The following is a 16,344-nucleotide window of genomic DNA, read 5'->3' as shown; positions in this document are numbered from 1 at the left end:
AAATGGCTTTGTCAGCATATCGTTTCTTGACCTGCAAGGATCAAGTCCTCACGCGACTCGCCGCCTGTGCTGCGCCGATAGTGGCATTCTATTGAAGTTCTTCAAGTTCATCAGCATGGGACTACTCACTATCATCCGAAAAAATCGCCTTAAAGCGCAGGAAATGCGTATTCTCTTTCTGTACGTCTTCAAAGATCCACCGGTATTCATTTCATACAGAACCTGATTGTCATGTCATAGCGGTCTTGATAACGCCGGGAAGACGACCATATTGAAGTATATATCACATGAAGACACGTCGGCAACGTCTCCTACACTTGGTTTCAACATCAAGACGCTTTCATTACCATCCTCACCATACACCCTAAACATATGGGATGTCGGGGGGCAACGGACTCTCAGGCCATATTGGCGCAACTATTTTGAGCAAACGGATGCCGTGGTGTGGGTCGTTGACTCTGCGGATCGAATGCGCATGCAAGATTGTAAGGAGGAACTGCAGGGTCTCTTAAGTGAGGATGTAAGTCGCGTTTCTCAGTGTAATGTGGCGCTGAGATGACTGTTATGTATAGCGTCTAGCAGGTGCATCCCTCCTCGTGTTTGCGAATAAGCAGGATCTTCCCGGGGCATTGAATATTGCCGAGATTATAGCCGCAAGTGTCTTGTCCATTCCTCCAGATTTCTAATTCTAATTATGATCCCCGTACTTTTGTCATCTAGTCGCTTGACCTCAACAGCATCAAATCTCACCATTGGAAGATATTCGCATGCAGTGCAATGACCGGGGCTAACGTGTTTGAGGGGCTTGACTGGGTTGTAAGTGACGTAGCTGGAAGGTTGTACTACTATTCCTCTACATCTCTCGACTCTTCTCCCGTTTCCCGCCCGCACGATATCAATACAAGCGCAACCTCCGTTTGAATACCGTCAAGCTTTCTGCCGCCGGAGTACGTAGCGGTATAAGGTTATGTTCTGGAATTCACGGTAGTTCTTTTCTCAAGCACGCGAACATTCCCTCTTGCCAAGATAATTCTCATCCGAAAACACCGACATCCTCTGACAACGGGGCAGTCGAAGAATTGCCGCCCACGATGCCATCCCCCGCGAAGTTCACCATGAAGGACACGCTTATACCCTCAAATGACTCCGTATGCCTTCCCACGGTGAAATCGCAGCTAGGTGAGTAGAATCAGGTATATGGGTTCTCAGGCTCTGATTTTTGAGTCTCCGTCTGTAATGCGGAGTAAGATCTCTCTCTTTTTGCTCGCTTTCGCGTGCGCATCATTCTTTGTGCACACCACAAAACTCTCCTTTGATTACGTTACAACCGTGTTCGCTCCCGATGACCCCCAAAAATTGGACAAAAGTTATGAAGACGGAATAGCTCTTCGTGAGCTGATACACACATAGAGGTTGTTACGTGTGTATTCAGTGGATCTCCGAATGACTTGATCACCTGCTGCGCTGATCCATGGGAACGTAAGACACGCAACAGGGACTGGTCACAAATTTCGACGCGTGCGTAGGGCCGTACGGGAGAAAGATCATACATGTGTAGTCTCCGCTACGCCACGGAATGGAATGGAGAAGGTCAACAACACAAGTCCGAGAGAGCAAAAGATGCACGGTGATTAGCTATTCGCCATGGGATGTGCTCGAACTCGTATCCGTCATGGCTTGACAGTTCAGGAATTTGCCGTGGCAAAGGTATCAAGAGCTTAGTCAGATGGAGGCGAAAATCAGATACAAATGGCCTAATACCACGCGTGCCACGGACGGAAACGACTGGCAAGGGACGGGTAGGCCCTAGTGAGCCTCGGACGATGTCATACGGAGGACTGGCCGCGGAAAGGCAGGGTCGCGATACACCGCGACTCATACTTTTTCTAAATGACCTCGAGTAATCTCAGATAATCTTGATGATATGTCTTTCGCGCGACAAGTAGATCCACGGACAGAGAAGGGAAAGAGATCTACAGGGCGGTCCTCGTTGTACCCATTGGTCCACGGACGACTTCATCTATGGACCAACTATGGATTGCACGGTATCACAGACCGCAAAATTTCGATGGTCGCTTCACTCTTCTCCCGCTCAGTGCCACAGTTTGAGGTATAAAAAGCTGACATGGAGTCGGTTTTCTTCTATCGGCCGTGTTTTACATTTGGCTCAGTCGCGCTCAGTGTGCAACTTGACCGCTGTTCCGAAATCACACCAAAGGGGATGTACCGGGGACTTGTTTGGTCGTGTTGATGGTCTGGTAAGTGTTTCGGGGAGCTTCCCTTGAGCTGAAGATAGACTTTAGGTTCGCGCCATGCATACCATTCTATAAGCTAACTATCCGGTGTTTAAACTGCTTTCTCTGGGTCTGGTCTCCGTCTTAGGCTTCTCTGTGGAAAAGTCTGCACGGTCTTCTCAGGCATTCTAAATGAACTTAAGATTCAGATCCGATTGCATAGAGTTGACCCTGGATGCTCTCCCTGAGGACAAGAATATCAATGATTATGATTCTCAAGGCACTACCCTTCGAAATTGAACTGATTCTCTTATCCGCCGAACCCTATAAAGGCATTAACCAGGTTGGTCTCAAATGCCATCATCCAGCGGTCTGTCCTTCTCCCAATGGCCTCCAAGTCCTGCATACAGTTCTCCTCTGAGAGCGCCATTTCACCTCTGGGCGCCCTAGCCCTGTTTTCCCCCCGATCATGGCTCGCTTCGTTTGCTCGCCAGTCTATTCTATCGACACTATCAAGTTCTATCGCTGTTGGGTACCTAGTTGTCGATGATGCTGAAGGCTCTCATACCTACGGAACCCTCAAAAAAGGGTGTAATTATGTCCATATCAAAGTGAAATGTGACAACTTCTGGCTACGACTCATACTGTACGTTGTTTTCCCCTTTCCCGACTGATGACATCGAGGACTAATTTTTCTTCCTTCCTCAGCTCCGGTGATCTTGGCTGTATGTGTCTCGCCTAACCGCCAATCTGTAATCAATCGAAAGCTAACCTGATTTAGTCAGCGAAGCGTACATGATAGGCGAGATCGAACTCCCGGACCTCAGAGCAGCCATGAACGTAAGTACCTTTTCTCAGTCTAGGCATTGAGGGTGATTGAAACGTATTCATCCCCAGTTGTGGCTCGATAATCCAGTCTACAATGCAAGAAACCTTGTCATCTACGTACACGCGCATCACCTCCACGCTTTCCAGTGCATACAACTTCCTTCCTTGGCCAGACAAAAAGTAACGCTCGTCTAAACGTGATCGCATCCTACGATCAATCGAACGAGCTCTTCAAAGCATTCCTTTCATCCGAAATGATGTATTCATGTGCTCTCTGGGATGAATCCGAGGGCGGTGTCCGAGGTGATCTTGAAATCAGGTCCGACTCCTGGTGACCTCGAAGCCGCCCAGCGGAGAAAAATTACACCATGTCCTTCGTCAGGCTCGTCTCAAGCCGGGATACCGTGTTCTCGAATTCGGTTCAGGATGGGGAGGACTCGCGATCGAGGTAAGTAACTTTCCTTTCATTCCTTTCAGTGATACCATTTTTCTCACCTTCTCATTTACAGGCTGCTAGCACATTCGGATGCACCGTTGATACCCTCACGCTTTCCATCGAGCAGAAGACGCTCGCTGAGGAAAGAATCGCTGCTGCCGGTCTTTCCGATAAAATCCGCGTCCACCTCCTCGATTACCGGGATATCCCATCCGAATGGGAAAATGCCTTCGACGCATTTGTCTCCGTCGAGATGCTTGAGCATGTCGGATCGAAACACTACTCCAATTACTTCCGACTCGTCTCTTTCGCATTGAAGCCCCACAATGCCACCGCTGTCGTATCCGCTTCGACTTTCCCCGAATCGCGGTACTCTTCATACCAAGCTGAAGATTTCATGCGCAAGTACATGTGGCCGAATTCATGTCTTCCCTCGGCATCTGCCTTGATTCAGGCGGCTTCTCCCCACTTTAACCTTGAGCGAGTTGAGAACCATGCTGCTCACTACCCGCGAACACTCCGAGAGTGGGGAAGGCGGCTGGAGAAGAATTTGACTCAGGAGATGGTTGCGAAAGATTATGCTGGATTGAACGATAAGCAGTCGTATGAAGCGTTCAAGCGGAAGTGGATGTACCTGTTTGCCTATGCTGGAGCAGGTTTCGCGAAGGGTTACATTACGTGCCATATGTTGACGTTCATTCGAGAGGTCAGTTTGCAGCTTCGTCGTATGTTTCGATTTTACTAAATTGATCTTATCGCATAGAATGATGCGCCTGAAATCTGCGATTAAGCTGATCCTTTTAATTGGGTCAAGGAGTTGCCAAATACTATCATTATCAGTCGCTCATATTCAAGATTAACGGACTCGAATTCACACACATTCTATCTTTCCTCTTCGACCATTTGATTCGCCCTTATTGTTCGGGTGTTCAGTCTTCGCGCAGCTTTCGTCGGTGATATTCTGGAATGGCAAACTAAGGTCCTCTTGCATAACACTGCATCTACTAGACATCACATGCATTACTAAGATGTATATTATACCACTCAAAACGTTGAAATAAAAACACCTGATAATTTTTATCGCCCGAAATGTGCATTCGGAGGTTGGATAACAGCGCGAGTGTGATCACTGTTGAATTGGTATGACCCTTGCGCTTCTTGTACAAGCACATTCTCGCAAAGAAGTCCATACGCACTATTAGAGTTTCCTTGTGAGAGTCATGAAGTCATTAGGTTCGGTTTCATCTCGGTCTGATGTTCGATATCACGGTGTCCAGCGATGCCCGGATGTTCTCACGAGATCGAACTGCCTGCGAATTGAATCAGACTGACCTGTCCCTTGGGATACCCAAGACCTTGAAAACGTTCTCATGTCAACTAGGCATCTTAGTCGGTAAGACTACGGAATAGCTACAGGATCCGACAGTATGCACCGGTTGAAAACGGTAGAATCATCAAGCACTTCACACAACTACTGGGCCTAGGGATCTGCTCTTTCGAAGTCCTTCCAAGATCCCTGCGGGCATCAAGACTCTCCGTATAGCCTAGTCGGTAATGAGGACAGAATGAACGCTCAACTCAAATGACAAATGAACACAATGATTCATGAACTTTTACCAAGTCAGCGCCTTTGCTGTCAGGTAAAGACAGACTAGTCGAGGCCTCCTTGAGGATATTGGGAGTAACATTCATGAGTCGACCCCCATTAAGCCTTTATCATACCACACAAGTGGCCCCGAAGTGGCGCCAGTCATACGATCAGAACGAACTGGGTGATATAGACTGCGCGCTTCCATCCTGCTTTTCCCGTACATGGCACATGTGGGCCAGTATGTATACAGAGAGTCGTAGTCTGAGAACTTAAGATCACGGGCCTCTCCTTCGAACTTTCCTCACACAAGGCCCTGACCGTATAATAATGTTCTGGTAAGAGACCGGTATAATTATAGAAGTGCTGATCTCGTTCAAATCGCTTACTACTCTACAACTTCCGAACAATTGACCATATGACCCGACCATGCTGCCAGCAATTTGGCCAGCTTTCAAGGTTAGACGGGAAGCACATGGATACTTCTTTGATAGTAGAGGAACATGTTAACTCGATGCAGTGGTTCTGGCCGAGGTGCTAGAATGAAGAAAGCAATTACAATGTTGAATTATTTTCCACCTGTATCAGACATCCAATCTTCGACGTAATACATGAAGTAGTCTCTGTGGGCTATATAGCTTGTAATAACAGTACTACCGATATTGAATGGTACATATGGTTTAACATCTATAAATTAGACAATGAGCGGCAACGACCAGATAGCGAGGGTAGTGATATGAGTATGTATGCATGAAATCCACTTGCGAGATGACGAAAACTAAATCACGGTATGTAAAGTAACCCAGAAAACTAGACAGAAAGGACAGATATAATAAGCTGAACAAGGCATAAATCAATCGTAACAATTATCATGAGGGTACCAAACGAGTGGGATCCAACTTCACAACCCATGAATGAAGCTCTTTATTGTTTGGAGCTGCGAGTGCATGAGAATTGGAAGACGTAAAAAGAGTGAACGAAAACGGTTTCTGCCATGAAAGATTGAGAAATTGAGTTCAGTCATATGCAAAAATGACTTACCCCCAACAAAATTTCCTTCTGCGGATCACTTTCCACGTTAGTACCGGTAAGGCTAACCACCCCGACTTCCTCCAATTCATTTGAATGTGCATACATGTGAAGGTATGGTCTGATAATTCATCAGGAGAAGATTAGAAAAGCCACGACCTCAGTGCGCACCTTTTCAGGACGAACCACCGTTTTTCCCATATGTTCTGGCCGGCGTCTACGAGGATCATTAAATGGCCCTTTTTTGTAGCACCATCGCTGAAATGATGTTAATAGAAAAATCAGCGGCGCTCGAATCGTTTACCTTCTCGGTACGACTTTTGTCTCAGAAACAAACTTGATGCCTTCAAGGGAATCTAGATCTGTGGTCTGCTTCGATGGGCAACTACCCTCATCACTTGGCTCCTGGCTGAGAATGATCTAAGCAAAAGGAGAATCAGAGACTGCGCTGACCGGCGATAGATAAAAAAACTCACATCGCCCATTTGTCCAAATCGCTTCTGCCAAAGTTCTAGAGATTTTTTCAGAAGCCCATTGGCTCGCCAAGCAAGTGCATCAGACTGCACATGCTTGGGTGGCGAGGCTCCAAGTATGACACGTATGGCTTGAACATCTGCAGCTCGTCTCTCCATTGTGATCAAGCGGGAGTAATCTTCCACCACAGATATGCCCCGTGGTTTCCACACGCCCAAAGCCTCCTCACCCCGTACATATTTCTCTGACGTATCTAGACGCCATAGATCTTTGGGGGATCTCGTGAGAGGAGGTGACAAGCGCACGCTGAACAATGTACTGCTCTTCGCTAGTATTTTGTTCGATCCCAGGAACGTAAGGAACCGTGAGGGCGGCCTTGCATCTCGTGTCTGCATGGTGATGGCGATATCCGCATTGAACTGAACAGGATCACTGCAAGTCTCGACAGCTACTGCCCAGCTCAATTGTAATAGAATCCGTTGATTGGCTGCCGTCACCCTATTCAATAGAACCGAATCATGGACGCTGGAATCCCATAGAACTTCTGCTGACAACAGACCGGTTCCGTCAGGTCGAAATTCTAGTGTCTGATCCTTAAGTAAAGGAAGCGTCACCAAAGCCTTTGACGTTGATTCGTGCACGCGACCTTTAGGATCAAGTAGCCGGACATTGCCTATCCGTACCTTGGTGATCTCAATCCAAGGGAACTGTTGGCCAGAGTTGGACGCCAGAGAAACCACTATCCGGCGTTGGAGACCTTGGTGAAGCGAAAATGAGCCTGGATCATGACTACCCTGCGAGATGACTGGGACAGGATTGTATTGTCCGTCGGGCGCCAGTTCACAAAGCTGTAACCAGGCCACGACGTCATGTGTTTGTTGCACCACGAAGTCAGTTTCTGACCTACGCATGCACGGCAAACTCGCGGGCCGGGTTTGTGACTCGGGGCTAGAGGTCCCAGAGCGAGGAACGTGCTTGATTTCCCGCATCTCATCCCATCGCTCCAAACGCTCGAGGTACGTCGGCCTGATGGACGCGAAGAACTCTATCGGCGCATATCCTTGACGCAAATGCGCCAACACCTTGGATGTGGCGACAATGCTAAAGCTACGGCGGAACTTTAACTCTGAAAGAGAACCAGATTCGAGATCCACGGTAGTAGATGGGAATACTTCTTCCGACGATATAGTGGGTCCGGCGAAGGAAGATAATCGGACCTGGAGGTGAACAGCTGAAAAGTCATGAGGCGACAAACCCTTTACAGTGTCAACAGTGACAAAGAAGCTGAGTTTACTGCCTGGGGATATAGTCGCTGGAACGGGTGAGGGTGCGCGAGTAGAGGGTATAGATCCATTGGGGTATTTGGAAGAAGCGACAACGTTGACAATCTTGATGTCGATTCTGCATGAACCGATGGCCTCTGACGTGTAACGACAGAATATCGGCACGGTGGATATAGAGGATAACCGGCGTGATAGAGGCGCGAGAGATATCAGTGCATTTCCAACAAATGAATACTCCGGAGGGGGGGAGTCGTAGAAGGGTTCATCGGAAGAAAAGTGTTGCGTGTATGAAGGGCGGTCAATATATGTGGTTAGGTTGCGCATACGCTGCAACTGCTGTTGCAGACGATCGAGCGACCACGTATAAATAGCACTGTGCCGCTTATCAAGTATTTTGACGGCCACCGATGGCTGAGTTGCTGAAGCCAGCACAGGGTCCGAAACATCACCAAATTGGTCCAACCCTGCAATAGTGTCAACAGCAGACACAGGGGCTGCCAATGAACCGCCAGACGCAATCGTGAAGTTGTAAGACACATCTTTATCTAGCTCCTTGCTATAGATATGGTAAGAAGATTGAAAGCGATCAATGACGAGAAGAGAAGTATTTACCTGATGATGTTGGCCTCTTTGACGACGACTGCATTGGATAGAACTACTTCCGCCATCGAAAATGATCGATGTGCTCTCCATTTGTCAAGGACCTTTCGAATAAGCCTGAGTTGCCGTGCTGAGTAAATGACGGGTTCAAAATCCATCGTCTCTAATTCGGTTTCACCACGGGCCCTGGCGTCTATGATACGCTTCATCTGAGCGCGCACAAGGCGAAGTTGATGCTCCATATGATCTTTCTCCACTTTCAGATCTTCCGCTTCGGGAGATGACTCCGCAATCGCATGCAAACGGTTTTCCAACTGGTTCTGCACATCTTTCAGCGGTGTCTCGGGTTCCGGACTGCCCAAGGCATCGACGCTAGTATCATCAGTTGTAGCATCGCTAGCAAACTGTCTCCCCGTCTCGCTCCAGAGGTCATCTGCTTGACTAAGGCTACTCTCTGGGCGAGGCTTGAGATGATGATCTCGCATGGTCTTGACCTGAGTAATCTTATCGAACAGCTTGTTTAAGTCGTCATCCGGCAGATTATCCAAGGTGGGGTCGAGACCTAGACGGGCCAGCGCTGCCTCTCGTTGAGCGAATGTCCAATCCATGTCATCTTCAATCGAAGACACTGTAGATTCCGCCCGTGTTACGGGCATTGATTCCCCGCCATTTTCAAGGTCAGCAGCGGTGAACCCTTGCTGCAAATTGGATTTCATGGTAGCCCTATTCCGCTGCTTGCGGACCTCCTCGGGATTATTGAACCGGAAGACATGGTTATCACCTTCAGACGAATCAGAAATCACAGCACCCGCTTAGAAATGTTCAGCTTACCGAGAATGATTCTGAAGCCAGAACGAAGTTTGTAGGGCTAATCATTCGAAAATGAGGATCGGTCGCTTCTCGACATTTTAATGGAGACGAACCTGTCCAGGAGTGATCTGCTTTCCGTTTAAGAACTAGACGTGAAATATTAGAATTTTAATGTGATTGGCGTCAGAAGAGAATCACAAACCGTGGCGCTATCCGGCATGCAATATATGAAGACTTTACCATCGTTGTTCTCAAAATAGCAGTGTTCCTCAAGAATATTGTCTCCGCTGAGTCGAATGGCCGCAGGCTTTTCGCCCTCCAGCCTGCCGACCTACCAAAACATTCGATCACATGTACAGTGAAGATCAGAGAATGACTGACCATCGTTTTCCCAGGTTTGATTTGGTAAATTAAACATTCGCTCATGAGTGGATCTGTGGATACGATGAGGCTATCAAGAAGTCCTGAAGAGAGATCAGCGCAAACCTTCATTCTATGTGAGATTAATTCCAGGCATTAGTTATGGAAGTTCGAATAGAGAACCGTTGAGAGAAACGTACCAGATTGACTAAATGAGGCATCTACCACCGAGGAGTCAGCGGGTATACGCGCAAAGACAATATTTCGCTTACCTTCTTGGGTGTATGCACGCCCACCAGGTTCTTCTCCACCGTAATGCCCAGCTCCTCGAGGGCCTTCTCACGCTCCTTTTGCACCTCTTGGGTTCTTTGCATCTTCTCCTCCCAGGTCTCATTCAAACTCTGCATCAACTTCTCACTGGTTTCCATCTGTTCTTGGAGCTCAGCTTTCGTTACGGTCTTGATCCGACCGTCCTTCGTTTGATAGGTGACCTTCTGCTTCTCTGGAGGTACCTTGGGGTCGAAAGTGTCTTCCCCAGAGGCGCCCATCACGCGAGCTAGGAGAAGCCAGGCATGACGTTAATATCTACCGAACGATAAAAACAACCACGCACCCCTTAGCAGTTCCAATTCCTCCTTGAGCTCACGCACAAGCTTCGCGTTAGGATCCTCGTTGACTACGGCCTTGTTCTTAATCTTCTTGGCCTGGTCAGCGTACCGCAAGGTGCTTAGTGTCTCCTCGTAATCAGCAGGGGAAATAGCTGCAATCATGGCCGTCTTGGAGTTGCCACCCAGACTGTCTTTCAGTAACCATGTCAGCACCTGAAGGAGTATGAGCTTCAAGTCCTTGATCGTCACAGTCACATAAACTTGCCGAATCACGATAGGGAACAAACTCGTCTGCCTTGTGTTTCTTGCCCTTCTTGTTATCTGAGGCGGCACTCGCCGCTGCGAGGGCCGATATAACTTTCCCAAGGGTGGTAAGAGACTTGTTTATGTTGGCGCCTTCCTTCAATCGTTGTCCGGTAGCACCGGTGGAGTTTGCTCTCTCCGAGCCGGCCAAATCGACTAGGTTAATTCGAGAGACCTTCTCGGTATCCATATTCGTGTCTACATCGTGTCGCTTCATTGTCAGGAGGAGGGTGAATACGGCATGCGAACGAGAAGATCTTAATGGTTGTCAATGGACCCCATCAGAGAGATAAAAAATTGCCGCACGTTTCGTTCATGTTAGTAGCTGCCACAGTCCGCGCCTTATTTCCCTCGTCCATCAGTGTCATCATTTCCTCATAACTGTTAACCATAAGTTTCGATAGGTCCTCTACATACGGACCCAAGCTTGGATGTTCTCGTACACGAAGATTGCCAGAGTTCTTGGGATTCAATAGGTCCCGAACTTTTTCGTTGTAAATCTGCACCATGAGGTCAGCGGCGTTGCATCAAAAACAGGGTTCGGTAATATACCTCAATGTATGAAACCTCTACTGTGAACTGGACGTTAGGGTCTGCTCGCTTTTTAGACTCCACGCGATCGAAAAGTTCAGAACAAGTCAAAGGCGTGATTCCTTTGTCGGGTCCATCTGAAGTGATGACTTATAGCAGGAAAAAAACGCGTATAGCCGAACATACGTACATCCCATCATACTGTATCATAATTAGTGGACTGAATGCGTCGCGAAGATCAGCGACTCACCTATAGGACTTGCCAGACCCTTGGTAAATACCACTCGTCAGTGCCTTGATGCTAACTATAAACTCTATAACGCACCAGTTTGACCATCTTACAACATAACTTCAGTACTTTCAGCGTTCCAGAGGAGAAATGTGTCGCTCACAAGCCAGAATACACGCATTAAAACCTGCAAAACCGTGGTCCAAGAGCTCCTTGCCGAGATCATCGTACAGCATTTGCTGAGAGCAATAACCAGGCTCATCCCTCGGTCCTGCAGACCAATAACTCTTGTCGAAACTAAACGCCATTGTTTTCCTCTCCGTCGCGCGCTTTGAGTCTTGTTGCGAGCCATGCTCTGGAGGGTCAAGAAACGTCTGGTTTCCTTGCATGCGAATGAGTGGCTTCGCGCCCCGGGCGAGCTCTGCAGTAGAAAATGAGAAAGAATTGCAGACTAGAGGTCGATAGACACACCGCGAGAGTTGAGGGGTCTACATCGCACGACAACCTTGATGTTTCCGTCACCAGCCTCTGCCATGTCTAATCCTCCAAAATAATATTAAGAAAATGGAGGTGCCTCGCTTCAAGAGCGAGCCGCAGAGACAGAGAGGGTGAAGGAGGTAAGAAATAGAAAAAAAAGAGAGATGAGGGGTGGCTGATGGTAGAGGGCGAGCAGGCGTTTTGTGGCTGTGCATCAATATCGCACGCGGATGTCGGATAGATATCTTTTATTTGCACGGCAACAATGACATTCGCGTCGGGCAATGTCTCCAGTGCTTCTCATTTGGTCCGATAGCTTTCCCAGTCTTTATTTCTTTTGCTCATTACATCTCTTGAATGTTCCCTGACTAACTGACTAGTAGCAGCTAGCCGTTGCCAGGATTCCCTTGGTCCATGAATGTCTTGGTTGACCGTGGCGAGGGCAAATGGAACGTCGCACTATCCTCGAAGCCGATGTCAGCTAATTGACAGGATTTTATCTCTGGCGGCAATGTAAGCATTGTAGGCACTCACTCGTTACCGTGACCCGGACATTCAGGACCCTTTTACCTCGCAACGAACTTCGTTTCCTTTTTTGCGAAAGTGGCTGAACCCCAGTTCAGTCAGCAATGAATGCTATCCTTCTTGGCTGTCTCTCTTGGCGCTTCGCAGTCCACAACACCGTACCCTTAGTCCCAACCGTGTCTTTTGTTGAATCACTGCCGTGCTCAAATCATCCTCGAGGCATTCATATTTAAATCGGTGAAGAAACCCGTTGTAGGCAGATTCTGGCTGGGGCAAGACTCTTCCGCCGTTCCGCATTTCGGTTCGATTCTCGAAAATGGCTGTGCTAATGGAACGCAATTTATGCTCTTTCGAGTCTCGACAATGAGAACTTGATCTGATCCATGCCGGCAGCAATGAACTATCCGCTTTAAACCTTGGTCTGCCATTTTTTCGTTGGTGGATTTCATCGCCGGAGGCTCTTGTAGCATTACGCATGCAGACGACAGATTATTGAAAAGAATCTCCCACCTGGACCCCGCATGAAATAGTCTAGTTCCATCTTGCCCCATCGATACGATAACTGATGCATTAAATGTCCGAGGGTCTCCTTCGCGGAACTGCGGCTGGCATTACGCTTCTTCGAGAAGAGAAGAGCAACTGGGATATCTTGTTATTTCGAAATTTGGCTGCTTTATATTACCTTCCTTACACTACTTTAGTTACATTAGTACTTGCAAAATAGCATAAACTTAAGTAGTCGGAACTACGGTCCGATACCCAATAGACCCGGATTTCACATGCTGAAACTCTCCTCATTGCCATCTCCAAGCAGCTGTACGCAAGCTGCAAGCCTTGATATGCTACATCTATGGCCATTATGGAAAACTGGGATTCCTATGGCAGAAATACTCTAGATTTGGCCTCTTCTGCTGCATCACTTGGATTTTCGGTCGTCAAAGCAGGTACCAAACTGGGGGTACGTCTCGCCTAGTCCTTCGACGGTCCCGGGTTATTGATGGTCACACAGTTCTCGGTTACACGAAACGTAGCATCGGCAGCCGTCAAAGTAACGACCTCCGTTGTAGACAACACTCTCTTCGGCGGAAGTGATGTCACACAGCCAGTCGTAGGTGGCGCCGTATCCTCTGTCATTTCCTTCGCCGAGCAGATTACCCTGGCGCCTATTTTTCTAAGCGAATATATCACATCTACATCTATAATTGCCGCTCACAGCTCCATCAACGTTCTCAGCGTTATCTTCCCCGGAAGCAGTGAAACCTCCTTTTCTTTGGTCGCCTTTCTTGCCCTACTCAAACGAGAGTGGCAGGAGCTTGGTCATGCGGGAAATCTTCCTGAAAAACAGTATGGGTTGACCCAAGTTGCGAGAGGTGTCATTGCTTGGGTTTCTCTACAAGGAGTTACCCGGGAGTGGCAAGAGAAAAGATTCTTCAAGTCCCTCCGAGAAATCCATGTTCGAGATCCGCCGCGAAGCATCGAATCTTTACACGCTCGCCGGTATGTGGCATCTTGTCTATACAACAGAAGAGTGCCTGCTTATCATTGGGTATTTAGAGGATCCCGTGTGCGTGTCACATCAGATATTATCTTTCCTGGCAATCGCGCCCAAATTATCGCCGCCGATATTGGAGAGGCGCCTCCGCGCGCCCAATCCGTAGCCCACCACCGCCACAAGGTAGCGCATACTAAATCATCACCACAAGTCTTCGTCGAACCCAAAAGACTCTCAAATGCTGCCTTGAAAGCAACTTTGCGTAGGCTCTCGAAAATGGTCCTCGCAGGTTACGGCGGACCGACGCTGCTGTTCTTCGGCGTACCCTTGACACCATCTGGGTCTATGCCTGCCGGTTCCCCGCAGGCACGATCGGAGGAGGCCCAGCTTGCGCGCGCTATCAATGCTTCTGAAGCTGAAGCCAGTGGGGACTTGTCCGAACGAGAGGTACCATCACCAATACCAGATTCGTATTCTTGGTGGGATGTAATGCTCGGGAAGCACGACCATGACATCTTCTCACAGTTTGCAAAGTCTTCCAACGAACACATCCAAGCGGATGTAGTAATCGGACAAGAGCATCTCATGCCTCGTTTCTGGGTTTTGACCGATCATGGTCGACGACAAGTAGTTCTCGTAATTCGCGGCACGATGTCTCTCAATGAGATTGCGGTAGATTTGACATGCGATCCGGAAGAGTTTGCGCCGTCGAGAACAACAACATTAGAGCATGACGAGACGCCTATTCCTGGACAGTTTTCTTTTCCTACCTCAGAACCACCATTACCGAAGTATCAGGTCCACAGTGGGATTCTTCGCATGGCAAAGGCGATGGGAGATGTCGGAAAACCAGTTCAAATTGCCGTACAAGAAGCGTTACATCGAAATCCTGGATATGGTACGCTGTTTCCTCCTGTGCGGTTTACTCTTACCCACTAATGTCGTAGATCTGGTTATTTGTGGACACAGTCTTGGTGCAGGCGTTGCGGCAGTGTTGGGTCTGGTATGTCTCCTCATGTGATGTGGATGATGTTCTTTGTCATCATAGCTTTCTAGATGTGGGCAGACGTGAGGACGTGTTTGACCGTTCGCTCGAGCGGCCTCCCGGTAAAACGACGGGTTTCTGTGTATTGCTTTGCCCCACCGTACGTTTTACGAATGAGTAGTTCTCATAAGCTGATTCTTTCATTAGGGCAACTACTGATGTCCCCCTTGCCAAATTGTCCGAAAATCTGATTGTGTCGTTTGTGTATTCTCATGATGTCGTATCTCGGCTGTCCATAGGAACGGTCAAGGACCTCAGAAATGCAGCCATGTGGTTGTGTGACGCAGATGTTGCAGGGGGTGCCTTGCGAGAGTCGGGTTATGCAGCTGTGACAGACCGTGCAAACAAGTGGAAGGCTGGAATGGGCTCACAAGATGATCCGGATTGGGTGCGTGCCAAGATTCACATTTTCTATACAACGAGGTCTGGAGTTTTTCCCCTAGTTTATTGCTATGCGGAAGACACTAGAAGCGAACATGCAACAGCCAAAAAAGATGTTTCCGCCAGGTCGGCTACTCTGGGCCCTTAGAGACAGCGACCTGCATCCTACACATCGTTCAGGAGAGTCAAGTTCTGGACCAGATAAACTGAGATTGTTCGAAGTTCTTGACGTGGAGAAGACCTTTTCACAAATATTATTTGCGAAGGATATGCTGAGGTAGGGGACTGCGCCATCATTGTTTGGGACCATTGCTGAGATATTGCTTTAACAGTGCCCATTTTCCACACAAGTATGACAGCGTTTTGCATGACCTGCTCTGACTGATGTTTACATGTACCGTGCATCGTATTTCTGCCGTCAACCCTTTAGACGTGAGCATCTTTCACATAATAATTTTACAAACGTATGTACACTACCACATAATAACACGAGCCTGTATAATGTTTTAATCCTGTTCTGTCTGATCTCGTGGTCGATACTTGATCCCCGCTGCTTCCAACTCAGCTTCTATATCTTCTGATATTCGTCCTTTGACTCGCACTGCATACATCCCACGAACAAATTTTGCTGAAAAGGCTTTAGAAAAAGACGAGAAGCGAGAAAGGGCACAGACGTACATGTTCGTTGCCATCTGGCTACCCAACTCTTCTCAGGGTCGGTCACTGCTATGATGCCATCGAAGTACTGCGTAGTACAGCTCTGAATACGCTCGGGATTGTCTCGTAGCTATGAATGAATATGAAGGTGTTCAGATGCACGGGATCGTGGACAGCGACGACGAACCTGGAGAATCGAGTCACAGTTGGGGCATCCGTCTTTACGAAAATCGGAAGATGTTTGAATAACAGAACAGAGCAGACATGCCCGCATTTGCCGACTTCTCGGTGCAGGTATCGCGGCGGTCATAGTTGTAGATGCGAAACTGGAGAAGCTGAAAAAATGATTGTGAAGTCCGTGGAGGAGAGCAAGGCGTGCTGTCAATGTAATGAGGAGCCTGGGAAATTTCAGATGCCTACTGACCGCTGATGCCGAAGGACCCGATCAGCTTTG

The 16,344-nt window shown here is 48.2% G+C and overlaps 6 protein-coding genes across 6 annotated transcripts; 4 read left to right on the top strand and 2 right to left on the bottom strand.

The window, feature by feature from the left end:
- Window positions 1-16: 16 nt before the first annotated feature.
- EV420DRAFT_1501249 (ADP-ribosylation factor family-domain-containing protein) lies at window positions 17-1,179 on the top strand. The gene is made up of 4 exons (XM_060471047.1): window positions 17-180; window positions 241-520; window positions 573-653; window positions 721-1,179. The coding sequence occupies exons 1-4, from the start codon at window positions 116-118 to the stop codon at window positions 919-921; spliced, it is 627 nt and encodes a 208-aa protein (XP_060338053.1). The 5' UTR covers window positions 17-115; the 3' UTR covers window positions 922-1,179.
- EV420DRAFT_427271 (uncharacterized protein) lies at window positions 1,087-1,501 on the top strand. The gene has a single exon (XM_060482064.1). It carries the CDS (start codon window positions 1,198-1,200, stop codon window positions 1,408-1,410), a length of 213 nt encoding a protein of 70 aa, XP_060338052.1. The 5' UTR covers window positions 1,087-1,197; the 3' UTR covers window positions 1,411-1,501.
- A 1,119-nt stretch (window positions 1,502-2,620) lies between these two features.
- On the top strand, window positions 2,621-4,738 carry EV420DRAFT_1684318 (cyclopropane-fatty-acyl-phospholipid synthase; the record flags this gene model as incomplete). The annotated part of the gene is made up of 7 exons (XM_060479259.1): window positions 2,621-2,880; window positions 2,943-2,959; window positions 3,016-3,074; window positions 3,236-3,381; window positions 3,414-3,510; window positions 3,572-4,204; window positions 4,262-4,738. 7 exons carry the CDS (start codon window positions 2,621-2,623, stop codon window positions 4,286-4,288), a joined length of 1,239 nt encoding a protein of 412 aa, XP_060338051.1. The 3' UTR covers window positions 4,289-4,738.
- A 904-nt stretch (window positions 4,739-5,642) lies between these two features.
- EV420DRAFT_1501241 (kinesin-like protein) lies at window positions 5,643-11,991 on the bottom strand. The gene is made up of 22 exons (XM_060471046.1): window positions 11,785-11,991; window positions 11,477-11,734; window positions 11,410-11,421; window positions 11,335-11,353; window positions 11,275-11,285; window positions 11,106-11,221; window positions 10,860-11,053; window positions 10,516-10,810; window positions 10,256-10,463; window positions 9,915-10,198; window positions 9,843-9,863; window positions 9,769-9,775; window positions 9,664-9,716; window positions 9,485-9,613; window positions 9,396-9,428; window positions 9,304-9,340; window positions 8,485-9,253; window positions 6,592-8,428; window positions 6,420-6,535; window positions 6,287-6,373; window positions 6,128-6,236; window positions 5,643-6,075 (listed from the first exon to the last, which is right to left on the bottom strand). Exons 1-22 carry the CDS (start codon window positions 11,846-11,848, stop codon window positions 5,956-5,958), a joined length of 4,779 nt encoding a protein of 1,592 aa, XP_060338050.1. The 5' UTR covers window positions 11,849-11,991; the 3' UTR covers window positions 5,643-5,955.
- A 1,117-nt stretch (window positions 11,992-13,108) lies between these two features.
- EV420DRAFT_1501232 (uncharacterized protein) lies at window positions 13,109-15,695 on the top strand. Its single transcript, XM_060471045.1, has 8 exons — window positions 13,109-13,273; window positions 13,325-13,812; window positions 13,870-14,705; window positions 14,755-14,810; window positions 14,864-14,952; window positions 15,000-15,240; window positions 15,296-15,510; window positions 15,566-15,695. The coding sequence occupies exons 1-8, from the start codon at window positions 13,166-13,168 to the stop codon at window positions 15,612-15,614; spliced, it is 2,082 nt and encodes a 693-aa protein (XP_060338049.1). The 5' UTR covers window positions 13,109-13,165; the 3' UTR covers window positions 15,615-15,695.
- EV420DRAFT_1501229 (transcription initiation protein spt4) lies at window positions 15,696-16,287 on the bottom strand. The gene is made up of 3 exons (XM_060471044.1): window positions 16,078-16,287; window positions 15,912-16,020; window positions 15,696-15,861 (listed from the first exon to the last, which is right to left on the bottom strand). The coding sequence occupies exons 1-3, from the start codon at window positions 16,198-16,200 to the stop codon at window positions 15,740-15,742; spliced, it is 354 nt and encodes a 117-aa protein (XP_060338048.1). The 5' UTR covers window positions 16,201-16,287; the 3' UTR covers window positions 15,696-15,739.
- Window positions 16,288-16,344: the final 57 nt, after the last annotated feature.

The sequence above is a fragment of the Desarmillaria tabescens genome (assembly GCF_030435595.1).
Source record: "Desarmillaria tabescens strain CCBAS 213 chromosome Unknown EV420scaffold_2, whole genome shotgun sequence".
NCBI lineage: Eukaryota > Fungi > Basidiomycota > Agaricomycetes > Agaricales > Physalacriaceae > Desarmillaria > Desarmillaria tabescens.
Note: the sequence above shows the minus strand (reverse complement) of the source record. Positions and strands in the feature narration are given on the sequence as shown.

Coding starts and splice junctions, on each gene's coding strand:
- EV420DRAFT_1501249 (XM_060471047.1), top strand. CDS start 116: ATGGGACTACTCACTATCATCCGAAAAAATCGCCTTAAAGCGCAGGAA. Junction 181..240: donor GAAATGCGTATTCTCTTTCT/GTACGTCTTCAA, acceptor GTCATGTCATAG/CGGTCTTGATAACGCCGGGA. Junction 521..572: donor AGGGTCTCTTAAGTGAGGAT/GTAAGTCGCGTT, acceptor TGTTATGTATAG/CGTCTAGCAGGTGCATCCCT.
- EV420DRAFT_1501232 (XM_060471045.1), top strand. CDS start 13,166: ATGGCCATTATGGAAAACTGGGATTCCTATGGCAGAAATACTCTAGAT. Junction 13,813..13,869: donor GAATCTTTACACGCTCGCCG/GTATGTGGCATC, acceptor TTGGGTATTTAG/AGGATCCCGTGTGCGTGTCA. Junction 14,811..14,863: donor TTGCGGCAGTGTTGGGTCTG/GTATGTCTCCTC, acceptor ATAGCTTTCTAG/ATGTGGGCAGACGTGAGGAC.
- EV420DRAFT_1501229 (XM_060471044.1), bottom strand. CDS start 16,200: ATGACCGCCGCGATACCTGCACCGAGAAGTCGGCAAATGCGGGCATGT. Junction 16,021..16,077: donor ACTGTGACTCGATTCTCCAG/GTTCGTCGTCGC, acceptor ATTCATTCATAG/CTACGAGACAATCCCGAGCG. Junction 15,862..15,911: donor AGCCAGATGGCAACGAACAT/GTACGTCTGTGC, acceptor AAGCCTTTTCAG/CAAAATTTGTTCGTGGGATG.
- EV420DRAFT_1501241 (XM_060471046.1), bottom strand. CDS start 11,848: ATGGCAGAGGCTGGTGACGGAAACATCAAGGTTGTCGTGCGATGTAGA. Junction 11,054..11,105: donor TAGAGGTTTCATACATTGAG/GTATATTACCGA, acceptor CTCATGGTGCAG/ATTTACAACGAAAAAGTTCG. Junction 6,374..6,419: donor ACAAAAGTCGTACCGAGAAG/GTAAACGATTCG, acceptor ACATCATTTCAG/CGATGGTGCTACAAAAAAGG.
- EV420DRAFT_427271 (XM_060482064.1), top strand. CDS start 1,198: ATGGGTTCTCAGGCTCTGATTTTTGAGTCTCCGTCTGTAATGCGGAGT.